The following is a 19,421-nucleotide window of genomic DNA, read 5'->3' as shown; positions in this document are numbered from 1 at the left end:
CAAAGAACGCTTTTGAAATAAGTCTTCCGATGTCTGAATTTTTACTTCAACAAAAATCTGTTTAGTATGTTCTTCTGCACATAAAAGAAGGAAGCAGTTGCTACAAATGTATCATCCAGCTGATTCGAGACTGTGTGTGTTCCCTGCTTGTCCTGCCCTCTGGTGGTTCCATCAGTGAACATGAACACTCGAGAGTGAGGGGAGCAAATTTACACGCATCCAGTCTCTAAACACTTTATTTTATGCATCTTATTGGGGTTTTTTCTTCTTTTTACAACTGTGTCATCTTATCAGTTACACGCACAAAACAAAAAAGCAGCCGAGGGATAGCATACTGAAATCTCCCAGAATGTAACAAAATATTTTGGAGAAATTGTCTACATAATAGTTTGAAATGCATGTTTATGGGAAACTGATGAGGGATGTTAGTAATGGAAAAAAGGTAGATTAAATGTTAAATGTTTTCTTTCAGGCCTTTAAATAAAAAAAAAAAAAAATCAAACACCAAGCTGACCAAAATCACCAATGTGTCAAACGCAGTCGCTGTTTGTGGATGATAAATATTCGACCTAAATTGTGCATGAGCCGAGTACAAATATCAGGATTGAACACTTGTAGAGGAGGCTTATCTGACAGCCTCAATACTGCTGGTTTAGCTGCAAAAAGGCACTGACTGTGAGAGGGCACATGTTGTCTCGAGGCTCCGTGTGAGTAAAGCTGACTGACAACACTGTTACAAACAATTCATATTCAGGCTAAACCACAACAGCTGCTACTGCATCACAAGATCATTTATAAAATAAGACTTTAAGAAGATCAGCATCACTTCAAACTGAAGTGCTTTTTTTTTTTTCACCAAATTAAAAGTCTTCTCTGTATCACTACTTACACACAAGAACAAAAATGCAAGGGAAAAACATGACGGTCACCATCTGAGATATATATATATGCTGTAAACAAAGTTTGTTTTTCCAAAGTTACAGTTTGGGAGATGTTCTGGCACATGTTTCAGGTCGTATGGCATCAAAGAGAAAAAAAGGCAAGGAAGCAGGTTTTACAAATGTATGGCATACACATGAGAGGATGGGTCAGTTTGCTTTCCCTTCTCTCCATTTTATTCATCCCAATTCATGTCTGCAACAAGTGGCACGCCTCCTTCCTGCAAATAAAACTCATTCTAAACGGCTGAATGGAGGAGAAAAGTGACGCCTGCCCCTGCATATAAATATGAGATCACAGCTGGTTACTGAGGGCTGGACAGATAGAGGGGCAGAGAGAGAGAGAGAGAAGGGACTGTGGGTCTCAGTTAAGCAGCTCCAGGTAGGTGATTGGCACTTTGCCTTTCTGGCTGCCTCGCTCGCCCATGAGCCAGTCTGAATCCATGCCTGGGACGCTGCTGACTACAATCACCTGGAAGCACAAATGCAAAACTGCATTAAATGATCACATCTGTTTTTCTATTACAGGCACTCTCTGAGATGCACATTTGTTATAGATAGTGCTATTTTCAGGCGGCTCAGGCTGCAACGTTAGCTCACAATTGCAGCGTCAGACTGGGGTTTTTTCTGAATGTAAAATAAGGTAAACTTGCTTCATGGTTACTCAACCGCAAGGAAGAGGAGTGGCCTATGTTCTGCTGAATAGAGGTTATGATAGAGGAACTGCTACAGGACCATGCGGTTAAAGACACGTGAAGAAAATGACTAAAATAGGCTTCTCAATCTTCTGGATTCTTGCATGAAGTTAAACTGAGAAGGAACAGTGAATATTTCATCCTCACCTCATCAGCCAGCAGGGAAAGCTCACTGCTGTTGCCAGCATCGTAGTCATAAAGGACCCGGGCTTTCCGGCTGCCGTTGGAGCTGCGCAATTCACTGAATCCACCTGAAGCCGAGGAGCTGCTGCGGCCTGCAGACACACTGGGCAGGGAGGCGGACATTGGTATGGTGGGCACCGAGATGCTGGCCCCGCCCGACACTGACGATTGGTTGTTGTTAGAGAATGATGTGGGGAAACTGGAGGGAGGAGGAGACGATAAGCAACTGTGGACTGCTGGGGAACCCCAGAACCACAATGAGTGTTTGAGTTCAAGTTCAGTGTTATCTCTCTCTCAATTAAATTTGTCAGCATTACTCTTTCATTTTTTTTACAGTTCAAAGGGAGGAAATTTTTTGCAACCCCTCCTCAGACTTGCTAACTTAGATATTAACAAACACAAATGACAAAAACATCGTTAAAACACTTTTGTTTGACGAGTCAGGCTCTAAAAGTGAATAACATCAAAATGATAAGGAGTAGAATGACTCATCTTCTTTACAGTCAGAGTACATTAAAACTATTATGAGTAATAACAAAACACAGGTTCTGTTTGAAAAATACTGATGAGGATTGCTTGTGCACTTTTCACAGATGCTCCAGTCGTGTGGTTCAGAACAGCTACGTATCATCGCTGATATCAAAAACCTCATGTTTTCTAACAGCAGAGTAAGATATATTCTTGACATAAGGAATGAAACGTAGCAGTAGTATTTCACCTGCCAAGCTGCTTTTGGAGATCCACCATGTAATGGTAACACTGTGCGTAGTAAGTAGTCTCGGCCTCCACAAAGTCATTCAAGCAGCGTAGGTGGTGTGCCTAGAGGTGAGACGGCATTAGTGAAACATCAATAAGAGGAAAACAAGAGTGCAGTCCTCCCAGTGTTAAACAATGTTTTATTTACTTGGTTTCATTTTTCAGACAGGCAGCAGCACAGAAAGCAGCACTATAACACAGTAACAGTGTTAGCTGGGCTACATTAGGGCCGTACGCCACACGTCGACTAATCGTTGCCATTCTTACTAGTAGGTACCACATGTACTAGTCGTGTAATCTAATTGTTAACATTTTAAATGAAGCCCAATGCTGGTAAATTGTTGTGTCTTCCACAAGATGGAGCTGCAGCCTCCACATGTTGTAGGAAAAAAAACACCATAAATATTTGTTAAGCCTATTATTGTTAGTTATTTTGAACGCAAATAAATGAGATCATGATACAAGCGGTGGAAACGAGCTTCCTCCTAAAGGTGGCTGGCCTCTGCCTTAGAGATAAGCTGAGGAACTCAGTCATTTGGGAGGGGCTCAGAGTACAGTTGCTGCTCCTCTACATTGAAAGGAGCCAGTTGAGGTGGTTTCCTCCTGGGGTAGAACCAGGACACGCTGCAGAAAACACATCTCTCAGCTGGCCTGGGAACGCCTCTGTGTTCCCCCCAGATAAGCTGGAGGAGATGGCTGTAGAGAGCGAGGTCTGGGCTTCATATCATGTTTAATATCAGTTTTTTTCCAAGGTTTTTTTTCCTTCTTCATCGTCTGTGTGAAATGTTCACAATGTGCAACGTTCCTTATGCACAGTATGAGGTGCCACATAGTGTACCGGCACTGAAACTAGGATTCATTACTGAAGAATGTGGTTAATGGTTTCAAATGGATTTGTTTAGACAGACATTGTACATGAAAGGATCCTGAAACCTAACTTGATATCTGAGTGTTTGTAGACTAACTAGTCAGTCAGTTTAATTAAGAACTAAGAAATCAGTCACCAGGAACATCCTTACTACATACATGGGTGCTGCTGACGCCTTCTAACAGCAGTCTGGTGATTTCTGCCTGCCGGTCGAACTCGCTCTGGGTCATCTTGAGTTCCTGCTCTGCCTGTGAATGAAGAAAGGAAACTATAATTTACAGAAAAACCTCATTTCAAAACTTTCAAGGCTATGGATGACAAAGATGACACAGATAAGGAAAAGCGTAGGCGAGGCTAAAGGAAATATGATTTAAAGATGAAAAAAAAAAAAGATGGGTTTAGTTGGCAGAGTGTGGATCTGTGCTTTTCATAATATACGACTTTTATGGAATGAGTCAGATGTCTTTAAAAAAAGGAAAAATAACACGATTTGCAGTATGGATAAACAGGGACAAAGACACAGCTGAACATGACGTTTCCTTTTCCGTATACTGAGCAAGCCAATTCAATATGAGGTCTGCTGGGATGGCTAAGAGGTCCGATAAACATGTGGACAATGGCCTCGCTGTCCTGCGCGCGCCACAGCCTACTTCACAGGCTGAGGGAGAGCTGTGGAGGATGGAAGCTTCTGCAGTGTTTGGTCCCTGTCAGGTTTGTCTGCAAGGATTTCATTTCCATGAGGTATCACAGCATGTGTGATGGAGGAGATGGAGAAATCGACAGCAGCTGTTGACACTACTACCAGGAGGCTTGGTCTGTGCGTGTGTGTTCAGTTCAAAGATGGCTCCAACATTCCACTCACCTCTGTCACTTCCTCTGCTCACATCTGCTGCTTTGCGTTTTAAAAACAGTGACACAGTAGTTAGAGCTCCAGCTGCTGCACAGCCACAGCCAACACAAAACAAGCGTACACACTGCGTTTGTGCGAAAGTGCAACAGTGGCATGCTCTGACAAAACCGCACCGTGATCATGTAGCACATCAACTGTTTCTCCTCAGACGCCCGCTGATCTGTGTGCTACCCTCCTTATGTCACACCATGATTCAGCTTAAGATTAGAGAAACGACTATTTACGTCTCACATGTTTAGTTTACAGTGTTCTCACTCATGAGTGAACATGTTTACTCAGATAATGTGGATACAAAAAGCTGTTTTTAGAGATTTAACACACAATTAAAGCAACAGTACTCACTAGACTGTGCTGTTTGAAAATGCTACATTAAAACACTTTAAATATCCTACAAGAGATAATAGAACAGACGATCATAAGGAGGAGGAAGTTATGCTCACTCTGTTTCAGTGAGATTGTTTCTTCCCAAGGGAAACTGTGAGCAAAAGATACGAATGTTTTCTGGAAACACTGAAGACTGGGACTGCTGGGATACTGTCATCTACGGCTCTTACATGATACTGTACTGCTTCTGTTCAGTATTTGTACAGCAACACCGGCTCAGACACATCTAACCTATTTCCTTACTGACAACCTGAATGCTTTAGATGTAAGCTGAAAATAATTCAAGCCTAAGATGATAAAAAAAACTGAGGTCATTAGTGAGACCATCTTCAGACAGTCTTAGCTGTGAGAGTCATATCCCCTTAAACAAAATCAAAGCACATAAATACCCATTAACATTACAGAAAACTCTTTTTGCTTGTAGACAAAAACAGTTGAGCACTACACATTATGCACGTAGATTAAAAATGAATACATACCATTATATTTAGCACTTAATAACTTAAATGTTTAAACAACTTTCTGAGCTCAGTTTGAGTGGGAGAGCAGAGAAAAATAGGGGCAGCTTTGAATTTGTAGTAATACACATATTACAAGACATTACAGCCAAATATGCACTCCTCATATACGGTTTAATGTTATATTGTTAATTGGCAATTATGTGACAACAGTGGAGAAGAACACAAGAGTTTCTACTAAGAGCGAATATGTAATAAAATATTTTTAAACACGTCACCACTTATATTTCATTCATTGGACAGTTTATTAGGTTCAACCACTCATTAACACAAACCTAAATCAGCCAATCACATAGCTGATGGCTTACAGCCTTGCTGAAGTTCAAACAGAGCATTAAAATGAGCATTAAAACTATTCAGTGACCTTTTTTAACATGGCTCAGGATAACGTACCATATCTCACACAGAGTTATCAGATGTCAATCCAAACTAGCATCCTTGGGATGTTGTGGATTTGCATTATAGACCAAAATCTCTGAAGATTGTTTCCAGCTCCTTGTTTTATGCTTGCCAGGAAGAATTAAGGAGGTTATGATGGCAGAAGAAGGTCCAACCTAATAGTAACAACGTGTACCTAATCAATTGGCCAGTGAGCTTACATATTAAACAAGGCTTTTACGTGCAAACTGTGGCACACCATGTGGTACAAGGACAAATACATGCTCCTCACACCCACACACACCTACACCCACACACCTGGCCACCTCACAACCAGAATAAGGACATGCTTTGTTGCCACACTTGGTTTAATCAAGAGTTTCAACAGTCTGTCTGAAGAACATGAACACAAAGCATGAGATTAAATTAAGAAAAGGGAACTCTAAAACTTCCCATGGTGGCTCATGTGACTCTTTGCATGTCACAAGAAATAAAATGGTCAGCCTTGTGTCGTGTAACATAGTGTGTCAGGCAGTACTTGTGTGACTTCAGACAGAGTGACAGTGGGACACGCCCAATAGATTTTCTTCCCCAGTGAAGACGTTAGCCAGTGAATGTACTAAAAGCAGAATTCACTAAGCTGTTCTATCAGCGTGTGTGTGTGTCCTTACTGCAGCTCTTGCATCAGCCATCCTGGCTTTCTTTAGTCTGGTTTTGGCTGCATCCAGATCCAGGCGTTTAACCTGCAGCAGCTTCCTCTCTTTCTGGACACAAATCACAACACAAAAGTCTCACAGATAAATGACACATGGACACAGCACAGTGTAAACAAGGCTTCTACTTCATTCATCAGGTGTTTACTTTAGATTATAACACGATTATAAGGGCTTGTTTTCTATAATCACAGTGTGGGTTTGCACACACCTGACAGTCTGAACACTAGACTCTAAACTGAAGTGAGCATAAAGTACAGACTTCAACAGGATCTTTCACTACTTTGTAAAATAATGGCTATAATCATTAAAGCTATACTCGTTGACCCTCTGCAGCCGTCACTGTTGTGAATGAGATGTGGGGCGATCGTGGCTCAAGAGTTGGGAGTTCGCCTTGTAATCGGAAGGTTGCCGGTTCGAGCCCCGACTTGGACAGTCTCGGTCGTTGTGTCCTTGGGCAAGACACTTCACCCGTTGCCTACTGGTGGTGGTCAGAGGGCCCGGTGGCGCCAGTGTCCGGCAGCCTCGCCTCTGTCAGTGCGCCCCAGGGTGGCTGTGGCTACAATGTAGCTTGCCATCACCAGTGTGTGAATGTGTGTGTGAATGGGTGGATGACAGGTTGTGTAAAGCGCTTTGGGGTCCTTAGGGACTAGAAAAGCGCTATACAAATACAGGCCATTTACCATTTACCATCCAGATTTAAAGGTCAAAGTCCGGGAAAAAGCGAAAGTGATTCAGGACAGGTAGCCTGCGGGTCCAACTCACCAGAATAGTTTTGAAGTCGCCCTCTAAAAAGTTTCTGAACGGTGTCAGGAAGTTGATGGCGGCACTCTGGATGAACTCCCGTTCTGCCCCACCAATCTGCTTCTCCGTCTCTCCACATTTTATCAGAGCGTTTCCTACAATGGTCAGCAGCAAAAGGAAAGTTTAGTGCCAGCAGAAAACCTGGGAGGGAGAATGGTGATATTGTTTCAGCTTGACACTGATAAAGGGCCTGGCTGGGACTGAAAATAGCAGAAGATGGTTCTCAAATCATCAAAATGTTCTTTAAAGCAAACAAACCAGAGTTTAACTCTGTTTTACACGTCTTCATGAGACAGAATACTGGAATACCAAACAAGCTGATGATGTTTTGAGAAATATTTAGAGATTTTTAAGATTAGGCTTAAAAATCTTTCCTTCTGATAAAGCTTATAGTTAGGGCTGGACCAGGTGACTGGATCCTTAGTGATGCTGCAACAGACCTAGGCTACTGGGAGCGACCCATGATGCACTGCATTTCCTCTTTGTTCACACCACCCTGCATGTAACCAGTAGTTATTATTAATCTCTGGCTCTCTTCCACAGTGTGTCTTTTGTCCTGTCTCCCTCCCCTCCCTGCTAACCAAGTAACTGCCTCCCCCTGAGTCTGGTTCTGTGGGATGTTTCTTCCTGTTAAAAGGGTGTTTTTCCTTCCCACTGTCAATCGTGCATTTATATTCTATTAACAACTGAACATCTAGAGCGACCGTAATTTCTTTTAGTCTTTTGTCCATTGTGTAATGTCAGGAGGCTTGCTAATGATCAAACAGCTACTCTGACCTGAGTTGCTATAAGGCCTCTTTTAGTTGCCTTTGTAGGGTTTAAACTAATTTTTTGTTAAAGATTCAAATCAGCGAAATAAAGACCACAAAGTTTCAGCTCAGCTGGTGCTCCCAGTAGGACTGGGGTTATCTCAGGTTGATTGCTCCGACTGTGCAAATTCTCATTAAACTCACAACAACATTACTTTAAGAAGGACAACAAAAAAAATCTCCATCAATAGTAGCTAATTATTTCTGGAAAAGGAACAGACTACCTGGGAAAACTGGGGCATGATTTAGGTTTTTCTGCCAGATTTGCTGTTTAATGTATGAAGCTTTGTGAGTGAACAAATCAAAGCCAGAGTAGCTTTGGTCTATCGGCTTTCTAACGGCAGATGCATCCAGCCACAGCTGAGACAGGCCTATTAGCATTATTCAGATATCATGAGCCTATGTGCAAGTGCAGAGTACCTGGCTCAAAGTCTTTTCCCATTTTAATACAAAAAACAAAGTGAAAATCATTAAATATGGTGCAAATATTAGGTTTTTATGCGTATTTATAATTCATGCAGTCTAACTGGGCTAGCCGCTCTGTAGCTGATTTATTTAATCTGGAGGTAATGTGCATACTTTCTTTCCCTGAGCAAAGACAGTCTTTGATCGACTACAGCCCCAGTACTTGTCAGTGTTTCACCGTGGCACTCACCATAGGCAGTTCCAGGACCAAATTCATTCCCTGATTCAATCATGGACTGTCCCAGCAGCTCATGATTGTTCATACGTGTGGGGACCTTCTTCTCCAGTTTCTCATAAACAAATTCTTCTAGCCGGACATCTGCAGAGCGCAAGGAGAAAACTCAATTACAAAGTCACAGGACTACAGTGAGCGAGCCAAATGCAGGGAGTGACTTTAGTATGCTTCAGACAGCCCGACTTAAAGACCCACACTGAAAGCTTTCATTGTGACAGCTATGACAAACTACAAGCCAGCGTCTCTCGGAAACCGCTGTAATTTGTTTCATGTTACTACATCACGTGAAAGATTATCTGTGCTGTGTTTAACGTGAACACAGTAAAATCCCGTTTCTATGACTGTTGCACAAGACTGCAACCGCCAGATGGTCGGTCTGTGTTTGTTGTGCCTATGCTGGTGTTCGGCTGCAGAGATGCAACATCATGGTGTGAAGTGAGGAGGATGCACAGCTGAGTTTACAGACTTCACAGGCACCCTACATATCCGTGGAAGTCAAACACCCTCTCTGAGAAGTAAAGCTTTTAATGTGAGCCTTAGTGGCAGCGACAAATCTTTCATCTTTATTGAGCTGCTCTTCAGGGAATTCCTGATTCCTGAATATCAGGTTGCAGGTCTATAAGAACATTGTGTGGGTGGGTGCCCTGTGCTGCTTAGAGATGTCAGTGTCAGTCCTTCGAAAGTCAAAAAGAGTGATCTTACTGGGGTTGGGCTGTAGTAAGACTTCTGTCTGCTTCATAATCTTTTCTGTCCATTGCTTGGTGCTCTCAGCTCTGATCAAAAGTTTCTCCAAATGGGCATCCAATTCTGTCTTTTCAGCCTGACCAAGCTTCTCTTCTGTAAACTGAAAAATTAAAAAATATGCGTTTACATTGCGCATGCGAGTTGTAGCTTTCACAGATGTATTCAAAGATACACACAAGACGACTGAGAGTAAAGAGCTAAGCAACGTTATTAAGCTCGGAAAATAAAGGTTAGCGCTATCTGCCAGCTGCTGTTGATAGCTTCATGTGACGGTGTTGAGGCCTTCAATGATAGTTAAGTTGAACAAATAGCTTAGTGTTAACACAACCTGGGTGACGCACGTGCTTTTTAAATACATCCTACAATGCAAATTATAGAAATTAAGTTACAATTAGGTGTAACTGCTAAGCTACAAAGTAACAATCACGGTAACGTTAGCTCTTTAGCAAGGAAGCTAAGGCTACCTCACAGTGGCTAACATTGGCTAGCAACAATTCCTATGAACTAAATGAGTAGACTTACTTGTACCGCTCGGCTCAGAAAAGTACCGGCGTCTGCGGCTAGCCGTTTTACATTAAAATCCATGGCACAGCAGCGAAAATAAACACTTAATGTTAACAACTGGCTTGTCTCGCCCTCAAAGAGCCATCACTATACAAAATGTCATTGAAGCAACTTTTTTTTGTCCAAGTTCCACCCAGCTGTTGAGCCAGGCAAAGATAGTATAGTGACAAGATTGTTCCCTTCCATCCATCCATCCATTCGCTTCCGCTTATCCTTTTCAGGGTCGCGGGGGGCGCTGGAGCCTATCCCAGCTGTCATAGGGCGAGAGGCGGGCTACACCCTGGACAGGTCGCCAGTCTGTCGCAGGGCCCTTCTATAACTTGTCAGTGGATATTGCCAATGCGCATAATAATATACGACGATGGGTGGGGACGTTGAAAATGCAGTTTAGATGATGCGAGGGACAGCACTTGCCTGAAATTATATGCAACTGCTGAAGCAAGTGATTTTTGTTCTAACAACCAAACAGTACCCTGAATATTCAAAGGTCGCCGTATGACCAAAGGAATACAGTAGCGAGTAGGAGATTTCTCTCTTGCTTTACAAGTAATCTTTGGATGCATTCACGTCACACGGAAACATTAGCCGCCATTGTATTTATTTTGATTTTGTACTTCTTAAAAAAAAGCGAATTTTAAATTTTTTGTCTTTTTTTTAAAAATTCTGCTTTTTAATTTAACTGAGCCCGATTTCCTTTTATTTTATTTACTTATTCTAATTTTCTCCTGCAACACAGGAATGTCCCAGCCTTTGGGAAAAATAAACTATTTTTTATCTTCTAAACTATAACAACTTTTTCATTTTATACTTCTCACTCATTCTGTAAACATTTCAATATAAGCTAGACATGGGGGGAATTCAGTTTTAACGAGGGCAAGTTTTTATCAGGGTGCTAACAGTAAAAAAACAAAAAAAAAATTATTTCTTTTTTAAGTCACGTTAAGTTTCTTTTTTAAGGCCTTTGCCATTTACTTTCTCATGTGCCTTTGGTAACTGTGTGAAACTATTCTGTGAATCTTTCGTTATTATACCATAAATACAAATACAAAAGATTGTTGTTAATAATAATAATAATAATAATAATAATAATAATTCTTATTATTATTATTATTATTATTATTATTATTATTATTATTATTATTTAAGGATACATTATTTCTATGTTTGACATCAACAGGAGGAGGTGGTGTTGGTTGGGTTTGTGGAGGCTCATTTGCCTCCTATAAATTAATTTGCAATTCCACTGAAAGTAAAGTGCACATTAGTGCACACACAGAACTGTTAAGTACACTTTTTCCATAAAATCTGCTGACACATGTGCTGTACCCCATCAGTAACACAATATCTTTTGCAAACATCAGCCCTTTCTCCAAAAACATCTTAACAAAAGCAGAATTTGGAATAACAAAAACACTCTTCAGGTCTGGATGTGATTATGCCAAAGTGAGCCTGTTACCTGCTGTGTGGGAGGAAGTCAGGCAGAGGGAGACATCAAATGACTTCCCCTTGCAGGCTACCAATGCACAGTCAGCCTCAACCTTTCCACTCACCAAAGCCTTGGCTCTGAGATTTCTTCATCCAAACATTAGTGCAGTCAGTGTTTAGGAAAAATAGCTTAAATTCACACATAGCTCCCTTTATTTCTTTGCTAAGATAACAAACAGTACCAGTTTAAATACATTGACTGACTGCGTTAACCAGTCAATCTCTGCATGTAAAACTTTGACTGGAAAAGCAACCCAGAGTCTCCAACGGCAGCCTTTTTTCTTAACTAAACTCACCCCATGTCAAAGATATCAAGGATTTGGCACTGCCTTATGTTTGGCTAACTTTCAGAAGTGTTGGGGCGGGTGCATTAAACATGTGAATATTAATGTCAGCACTTTCAGGAAGGCAGAACAGCTCCTGTGAGAGAGAAATAAGTGGCAGTCTCTGCGTGTTCCAGTAGTAAGTAAAGTGTATCTGCTCTTTCACTTCACAATAACAGAAAGTTCTCAAAGGAGTAAGAAGACAGAAACCCACTTAATGGTTCAGCAAAACTACTCTCTCTCATCAGACATGCTTCCTGAGATTAGGAAATCCCTACTTTCCACTCCGCAGGAAAGCAAACAGCAGACAAATACAAACGTCTCAGTAACACAAGTTTTTATTTGAGAATAGGTTATACAACGTTATTATTTAATTTCATTTTTTTTACATGATGCAGCTTCGACCGAGCAAATAGATTCGAGTTTCATTCAGCGCAAGACTTTAGAATGCAACTGTCATGGATGGCTGTGCCAAAGTACATCTGCAACTTGAGAAAGTCTCTTAAAATGCAATTATCCACAAATTCTACATAGATGATGAATTTATGGGGCCAAAAAAATTAAAACTGAACTATGATTACTGAATCTTTTTGAGCACTTTTTCAGCTAGCTCCAACAGCAGAGGGTATCTGAGCGTCCTCTTCCTCCAAGACTCTGGGATTCCCCGGAGGCCGGTCTGAAAGCACATCAAGATGACAGCTGAAAGTATCAAGCAAGCACAAAGCTCTCCGAATATCTGAGCTCACTGTGAAACTCATCAAAGGAGCTCCAGGAGTGCACAGAACAACATGCAAAAAAGGATGGATTTTCATGTCTCTTGCAGAGTAGATACATTTGGACTGGATTGTGCTTGATGGCAATAAATAAGTAGAATATTTTCTCCCATTAGTGCTGTATACCTCACATCTGTGCTGGAAGCTTGTGGCTATTCTGACGCTGGTGATATCCCACCTACAGCTGTGCAAATATTGGTATTGATGCAATGTCGTCTGGCTGACAAGCTCGCAGTTGAATGTCTTCACATTCTGGTGGTGTCACAGCTGTATGAGGAGCCCTTAATGTCTTTTCCCGATTCTGACTTTGCTGATTTTGTTTGTACAAAAGTAGCAACAGTATCCACTTACTCCATGTTGCCTTATCTTTTCAATGAGCAACATGTAAAAAGTGTCAGTGTTGAATGTAAACACTTTTTTTCTAGTCATACACTAATTTGGATAAGTGACCCATGGCTCTTTTTACGTATCCAACAACCATGTTCCTACAGTACCTGTGCCCCAAAACAGGCTCCAATGAAGGAGGCTCGACTGGCGGTGCATCCCCCGCAGCGCATGGTGTCTCTGACTGCTTCGTCCAGCTGGTTGAGTGTCAGGACTCCATGAAGCGCTCCCTGGAACGCACCGGGCAAAGCTGGAAACAGATCCAGTATGAATGGCACATGGTTGTATCCACGTTACTGGGCTCTTTAATGTTTTTACTCTTCCTTATGACGCCACACTATGCTGTAATTCAGTTCAAATTAGTTTCATTTATATAGTGCCAATTCCCATCAGCCAGTCAACACAAGATGCTTTATATTGTAAAGTAAAGACAATATAACAATGCAATATTAGATAGAACCCCATTGGACGACCTCTGTGCGCAAGCACTTGGCAACAGTGGGAAGGAAAAACTATGTTTTAACAGAATGAAACCTCTGGTAGAACCAGAAGGGAGGGAAAAGAGAGCAGAGAGAGAGACAGGACGAAAGGCACAGTATGGAAGAAAGAGACAGAGTTTGATAATAGTAAGTACAGCAGTGGTATAAAAGCACACAGGAAGTGAAGAAGAAAAGCTCGGTGCATCGTGGGAAGCCTCCAGCAGCGTAACTAAGGGAGGGTTTAACTGTAAAAGCTCTATCACAAAAGTAGAGACAGAGTTTGTTTCCTGACTCCAAACTGGGAGCTGGTTCCAAAGAGAAAGGCTCTGAAAGCTGAAGGTTCTCCCTCCCAGTCTACTTTTAAATACCCTAGGAACCACAAGTTAGCCTGCAGTCTGAGAGTGAAGTGCCCTGTTAGCATATTAAGATACTATGAGGTCTTTAGCGGCTTTACAGTATACTTAAAATGTACATTATATTAATGGTGTGAACTGGCAAGCAGAACTTTCCACGTGTACATTAAGTATCTGAACCCTTTTAGCCCTGTAAAACCTGAGACACTCAACTCAGCGGGAACGGGAGAATGAAAAGCCAGGAGGAGGGAGACCATTAGTCAGGAGATCAAAGACTGGAGCGCTACACTGACAGGAAGGGTCCTGCTGCTGCCTGCTAGCTTACCTCATGTGTTTGTGAACACGGCAGGTATGAGCTGTTGGGATGTCTTGGTGAGGTTGTCCTTCACCTGGCTGATATGAGCTTGAGTGGAGACACGGGAACAGAGATGAGATTTTTGTTTGTTATTGTTTTTCTTGTAACAAATGACTTTTGACTCTGAAATACAAACTGCCAATTTTAAATGTAACCGTGTCCTGGTATGCAATATCTTCAAGTCTTAAACGAAAAGTTGATTTCTGTCGACATGCTTATTTAAAGGACATAATGGAGAAGTAATGCAAAGAGAACCACCAATATGCAGCTTTTTTGTAACAAAACCTACGATAGTGCCTTACATGGACTGTATGTACAGGTATGCAATGTACAGGCTTCAGTCAGCTGTGACCTTGGACTTGTTCATGGCTACAGATCACACCACATAGCAGCGTGTTGCCTCCTTCCTGACCATGTCTATACTGTCCTACCAAATCATATCTATAAAAGATAAATGCAGCTTATGTCAAGATAGTGGTGGACTGTGACCAATGCTACAATTAATCACTGCACTTAAGTGCAAACTTAAGGTTTGATTTAATGCAGTTTTATCACTCTTTTCATGCCATTTCTGCCCAGTGCAAGCTGGATATTTCCAAATGCGGTGATTATGAATGTTTGTGATAAACTGGATCATTTGGTGCTTTTTCATGGGTTTGGAAACTTAAGTTAAACAAAATATTTCATAACCCCTTGGATTAGCTGCAAAATGCGATAAAGCTGAAGCAAGACTTTTTATTTTTTGAGCTCATGGAAGCTGACTTTATAGGAATGTGGTTCTCACAGTTAAAGCAGTTAAAACATCTGTAAACATAAATAAAGCAGTCAAATACAACAAAACCATGAATGCAGCATACTTTAAATTCACATGCTAATAATGTTTTCTACTTTTTCCTGTTAAGTTTGTGAATGCAATTATTGTAAAGTATGATTAAAGTGAGGCATAAGCACTTTTGCTGTAGTAAAGGATTTAAAGACAGTCCATCCTGTGTGTTAATATTAGTAGTTAAGACAGATGCACCAGTTAGCATAAACTAACAGATGCACCAGTAAGCTTAAGCTAACTGGTACATATGGACAAAAAGCTTAATATCTTTATCCTTTTTCTAGCTTCTGAGTTAAAGCTAGCTTGACATTTTGTGATTTTCTATGAGTAAATATGCTACTACCTTTTCATTTTATTGTGAAATGTTAACTGTCAAATAGAAAAGTGATGCCACTCAAACATTTGTTGATTGAATCTAAAGCTATGAAGCTAGAAACTGCTAACCTTGGTTTAACATAAAGGCTTAAAGGGAAACTTTAGACAGTATCAAAGATGGACTTAGCTTTCTAGTCAGAAAAATGAAGCCAATGCATTCTATGTAAAGGCCACCAGATGGCGATATGCTTTGGTGGCAAAAACGTCCTATAGAAATCTATGGGAAATTGCTTTGTGTCTCGCTCTCTGTGAACACTTTTTGGATGATTTCCCTGGCTCAGTCACTCAATTTAAGCTATGCTAAGTAAAAATTGAACAAATCTAAGTTATACTTTGTTTTGAAATATGGTATGAAACTACACACTAGTTGGCTAAGAATTTAGTCATTAGCCAATGTTTACAGTCAAAATTTATAGCCAGATCCTCCTCTCACTGTTACATTCCTTTTTTTCCCTTTTGTGCAACAAAGATGAAACACTTATCTCGAGGCTTCAAAGCAGGACTTGGAAACTAATGGCTGATTTTGCTGTAGCTCTTTTATACTGTCTCTGTCCAAGGGTTAAAAACATCGGCTAATCAGCAGCTCTATAGCTCATTAGTTGTTTGTTTAAACTGCTCACTCTTGGGCTATTTATAAGATTTAGTGAGAGTTGAGCTAGCCATTTCCCTCATATGCCAAACCAAAGCAGGCTAATCAAACTTTGGTTCTAGCTTTATATTTATATCCGTCTGTTTTCACGGCTGCTTCTCCTGTTCAAGAGTAACCTGCAGCCTATCACAGCTGTCACTGGGGAAGAGCCTATCACATGGTTAACAAGGACAGTCATTCAGAGCTAAGGCCATTTAGACTCACGAGTCAACCAGAAACACTCATATAGGTACTGGGAGAACATGCTAAAATCCACCCAGAAAGGTTCACCCAGAACATTCTTGTTTTTTATAGTGATCCTTCTATTTAAGAGTAGCATCAATCTTCTCCTGTATTCTTCTTGCATTATTCCTTTAAATTCCATATTGAATGAGTCTTCAAACCCTTACCAATGACAGCCTTGTCCAGCTCTTGAGGATTCGGTCTATCGGGGTCATTCAGCTGAGCCAGAACTGCATCCAGAGCGTTGGGATCTGGACCATTCACAATGAAATGCTCCAAAAACCTAATGTTGCACAAACAAAGTCAGACAGATGGATAGAGGCTTGCAATTCCCTAGCCTGCCATGATGTATCCACTTACCTCGCTGCAGCCAGTGTGACAGCCACACACATGTCATTATTCTGGGTCACGCGAATGGCTTTTTCCACTTTCTCCAGCATCTCAGGTCGCCCGGCGTACATAGCCACCACAGGAGCGATTTTAGTGACACCGTCTATCTGACAGTCCACGTCACAGCCTCAAAGACAAAACACATGAAGATCACAACCTTGCAAATCAGGGCATGGAAAAGTCTTTGTGCAGTTGTGATATTTACCAGTTTCTTCTTTGCCAGCATCGACATTTCTGATGAAAGCCTTCAGGCTCGCATTCCTCCATGGGCCATCGATGGGGAGAATTGCCTTAGGGCCTATCAAATGCAACAAACAGCTGCTTTATGAGGGAGGGAAGAATTGGTAGATATACAGCAGGAAGAAGAGGAAAAGAAACATTCCCTTGGATGTCCTGATGGAGCTGTTTAAGTTTCTGCAGGTGGAGCTCTGTTCTCTGTTCAGTCATGATGGCTATCGCTGATGACACAGCTCTTCTTATACTATTCCAAGAAGACATAAAACCATCTGCAGTTCATTGTACCCAAAGTGCCCCGTGGTGCTGTGGCAATTTACTGCACAACAATATTTATACGACACCCTGACAGCAGAAAAAACAGCCAATATTCAAAGTGCTGGACAAAAACCAACTAAAGAAGAAAAAAGGAAGTCTGACTGTGGAACATTTTCATGGAAAGGGAATGCCCCCATCAGCAGGAGGAAAAACAGCACGCACAGAGTTATCATGCAGAAACACAGGCTCCCACAAAGTTAATCACCACCTGTTAAGCTGGTGATTAACTCATGGAAATTGCAAAATTGATAGATGGCAGCCACACAAGCACAGTACCTCCTTTCTTTCTGTATGGATCATTCAGGGGCAGATCGTAGACCGTTCCCGGTCCAAAGAACTCATGAAAGCGCTTGGTCAAGTCTTCCACATTAACGCCTGTCGAAACGGGGCAATACTCTGCGTCAGTGTAAGTGGTTGTCACAGGCTGCACGTTAAAAGGTCATGGTTTAACAATGTTATAATCTAATAATATAAATGTTGGGTAACACTTTATAACACAGCTGATGACTGAGGGCACAATTCCCCAATAATTAAAAGGAATTTAAATGTATTTGCAATTATGTTACCTATAAATACTTAAAGGTAGGCACACTAGACAAGGAGGGTAACAAAGACATAATTACACTGTGAGGAAAACCTAAGTAGTATGTAAGTCATTTTTGTTTAAGTAGTAGTACATGACTTTTGGGTTTTTACAAGAAAGGGGCAGAAATATATTATTTAAGTAATCTTAAATGCTGCATAATTTCCTCGTAAAATTTCCCCATATGACATCATAAGTATGCTAAATTTTCATATCATGGTTTACCTCGTCTAAATTGCAGGTGTTTTACAGGAAAGGAGACTTTCAAGTTATGCAGAACTTAAAATTACCCATACACTATATAAAATTATTTATGATCACTTAAAAGTATTTGCACACTACCTAAATTTACTTACAGTAAAAATGTGATTTGTTACCATCTTATTCTAAATTCTAAATTAAACACGCTGGCAGGTGTATGACACACAGTTGCCGCCTGTCTGAGCGACTTTCACTACCTCCACACCGACTCAGCGACTCCAGCAGGACGTATGCCTGGTCTCCATAGCAGGTCTGCTCGCCCGTCGTCCTGCGGTAGAACGGATTCGCTGACTGAGGCCGAAACTCTGGACAGGGCTCCAGATCACGGAGCACTTCTTTCAGTTTGTCCAGGTCGTAGATCCAGTGCATGGGCTGGGCTGTATGTGTGTGGAACATTCAGTAATGGATATATTATTTCCCAGAGTTATTGAAAATACAGACATCCTAATGCATTACAATAACAAGCATGTTTTAACAATGGCAAACGGCAGTATGTGGTGTTTGGTTGCTATGCAGAAACTCTGGTTCCATAACATCATGGGTGAAGATGACATCCAGGCACCACCCCTGTGCTTTATCAGTCAATACAGATGCTGCTTAATTGTACTGAACACCAAACAAGGGAGAAAATGTGACGTATAAAGGCTTCTCAGTTTTACTCTAAGAAATAAACATGAATTCAACATGAACCCTGTGAAAGTATCAGGCCTATGAATTATTAGGATTCGGGGGACTAAAAGAGAAAGATCTGCAATATGTAAAACTCTGTTGCTAATTAACTCACTCCCGGTATCTGCACTCGGTTTATCTTACCTGCTGCATCTGCCACTGCTGCCCCGATAATGGCCCCAATGGCTCTGTCTGCAACACTCGAGGACATCTGCTTTCATTACAGCCAAACAGCAGTATAAACAGGAAATGCTGCATTCTTATATAAAATGGTTATTCTTATGATAATAAAGCATAAGCCATAAAAAGCAACTCTTGTCTGAAATGTCTGTAATTTTCATTAAAGAAACAGGAATGTTTCTCCGTGACGTTGGAAATGCTTTTATGTTGCCAGCAACTAAAATGCTTTGACATGTTTAATTTTAATTCCCTGCTTTCGGTGGGTAATGCTGCTATTGAAAATCCAGATGCACAAATAGATCTTTTATAATGGGATCAAACTTGCCTTCATGGACTTAAATGCCACCTATTTTGACAAGAAAAAGACGTTTCCATGTAAACTTACACAACACAGCTTTGACTATATGTGATTATGTAACGTCTGGTGAAAAGATTAGAGGTATTCATGTCTATTCCAGACTTTATATCTATAGGGAGAGCATGCATTTACTGTATATGGTGCATCATAAAGTATAACTTCTGTTAATAACAAGAAAATGTTTTATTGGTTCCTACCTTACGTCCAGTCTTCTCCCTTTGCCATACCGCTTTAAGTGCT

The 19,421-nt window shown here is 41.1% G+C and overlaps 2 protein-coding genes across 3 annotated transcripts; both read right to left on the bottom strand.

Annotated features, from left to right (window-relative positions):
• Positions 1–208: 208 nt before the first annotated feature.
• sh3glb1a (SH3-domain GRB2-like endophilin B1a) lies at positions 209–10,121 on the bottom strand. Its single transcript, XM_080865754.1, has 9 exons — positions 9,923–10,121; positions 9,359–9,500; positions 8,612–8,740; positions 7,109–7,242; positions 6,302–6,394; positions 3,599–3,688; positions 2,535–2,635; positions 1,781–2,015; positions 209–1,410 (listed from the first exon to the last, which is right to left on the bottom strand). The coding sequence occupies exons 1-9, from the start codon at positions 9,983–9,985 to the stop codon at positions 1,303–1,305; spliced, it is 1,095 nt and encodes a 364-aa protein (XP_080721880.1). The 5' UTR covers positions 9,986–10,121; the 3' UTR covers positions 209–1,302.
• Positions 10,122–12,100: 1,979 nt separating this feature from the next.
• Positions 12,101–19,421, bottom strand: LOC308386306 (crystallin J1C-like). 2 transcript variants are annotated; one of them, XM_080865755.1, is made up of 10 exons: positions 19,379–19,421; positions 18,788–18,854; positions 18,172–18,351; positions 17,407–17,505; positions 16,784–16,876; positions 16,549–16,705; positions 16,356–16,471; positions 14,087–14,164; positions 13,040–13,179; positions 12,101–12,448 (listed from the first exon to the last, which is right to left on the bottom strand). In XM_080865755.1, the coding sequence occupies exons 2-10, from the start codon at positions 18,852–18,854 to the stop codon at positions 12,350–12,352; spliced, it is 1,029 nt and encodes a 342-aa protein (XP_080721881.1). In that variant the 5' UTR covers positions 19,379–19,421; the 3' UTR covers positions 12,101–12,349. The 2 variants fall into 2 exon arrangements, with proteins under 2 accessions (XP_080721881.1, XP_080721882.1); XM_080865756.1 differs by having other exon boundaries at positions 18,788–18,857; positions 19,379–19,410.

Source organism: Rhamphochromis sp. 'chilingali' (genome assembly GCF_963969265.1).
Source record: "Rhamphochromis sp. 'chilingali' genome assembly, chromosome: 18".
NCBI lineage: Eukaryota > Metazoa > Chordata > Actinopteri > Cichliformes > Cichlidae > Rhamphochromis > Rhamphochromis sp. 'chilingali'.
Note: the sequence above shows the minus strand (reverse complement) of the source record. Positions and strands in the feature narration are given on the sequence as shown.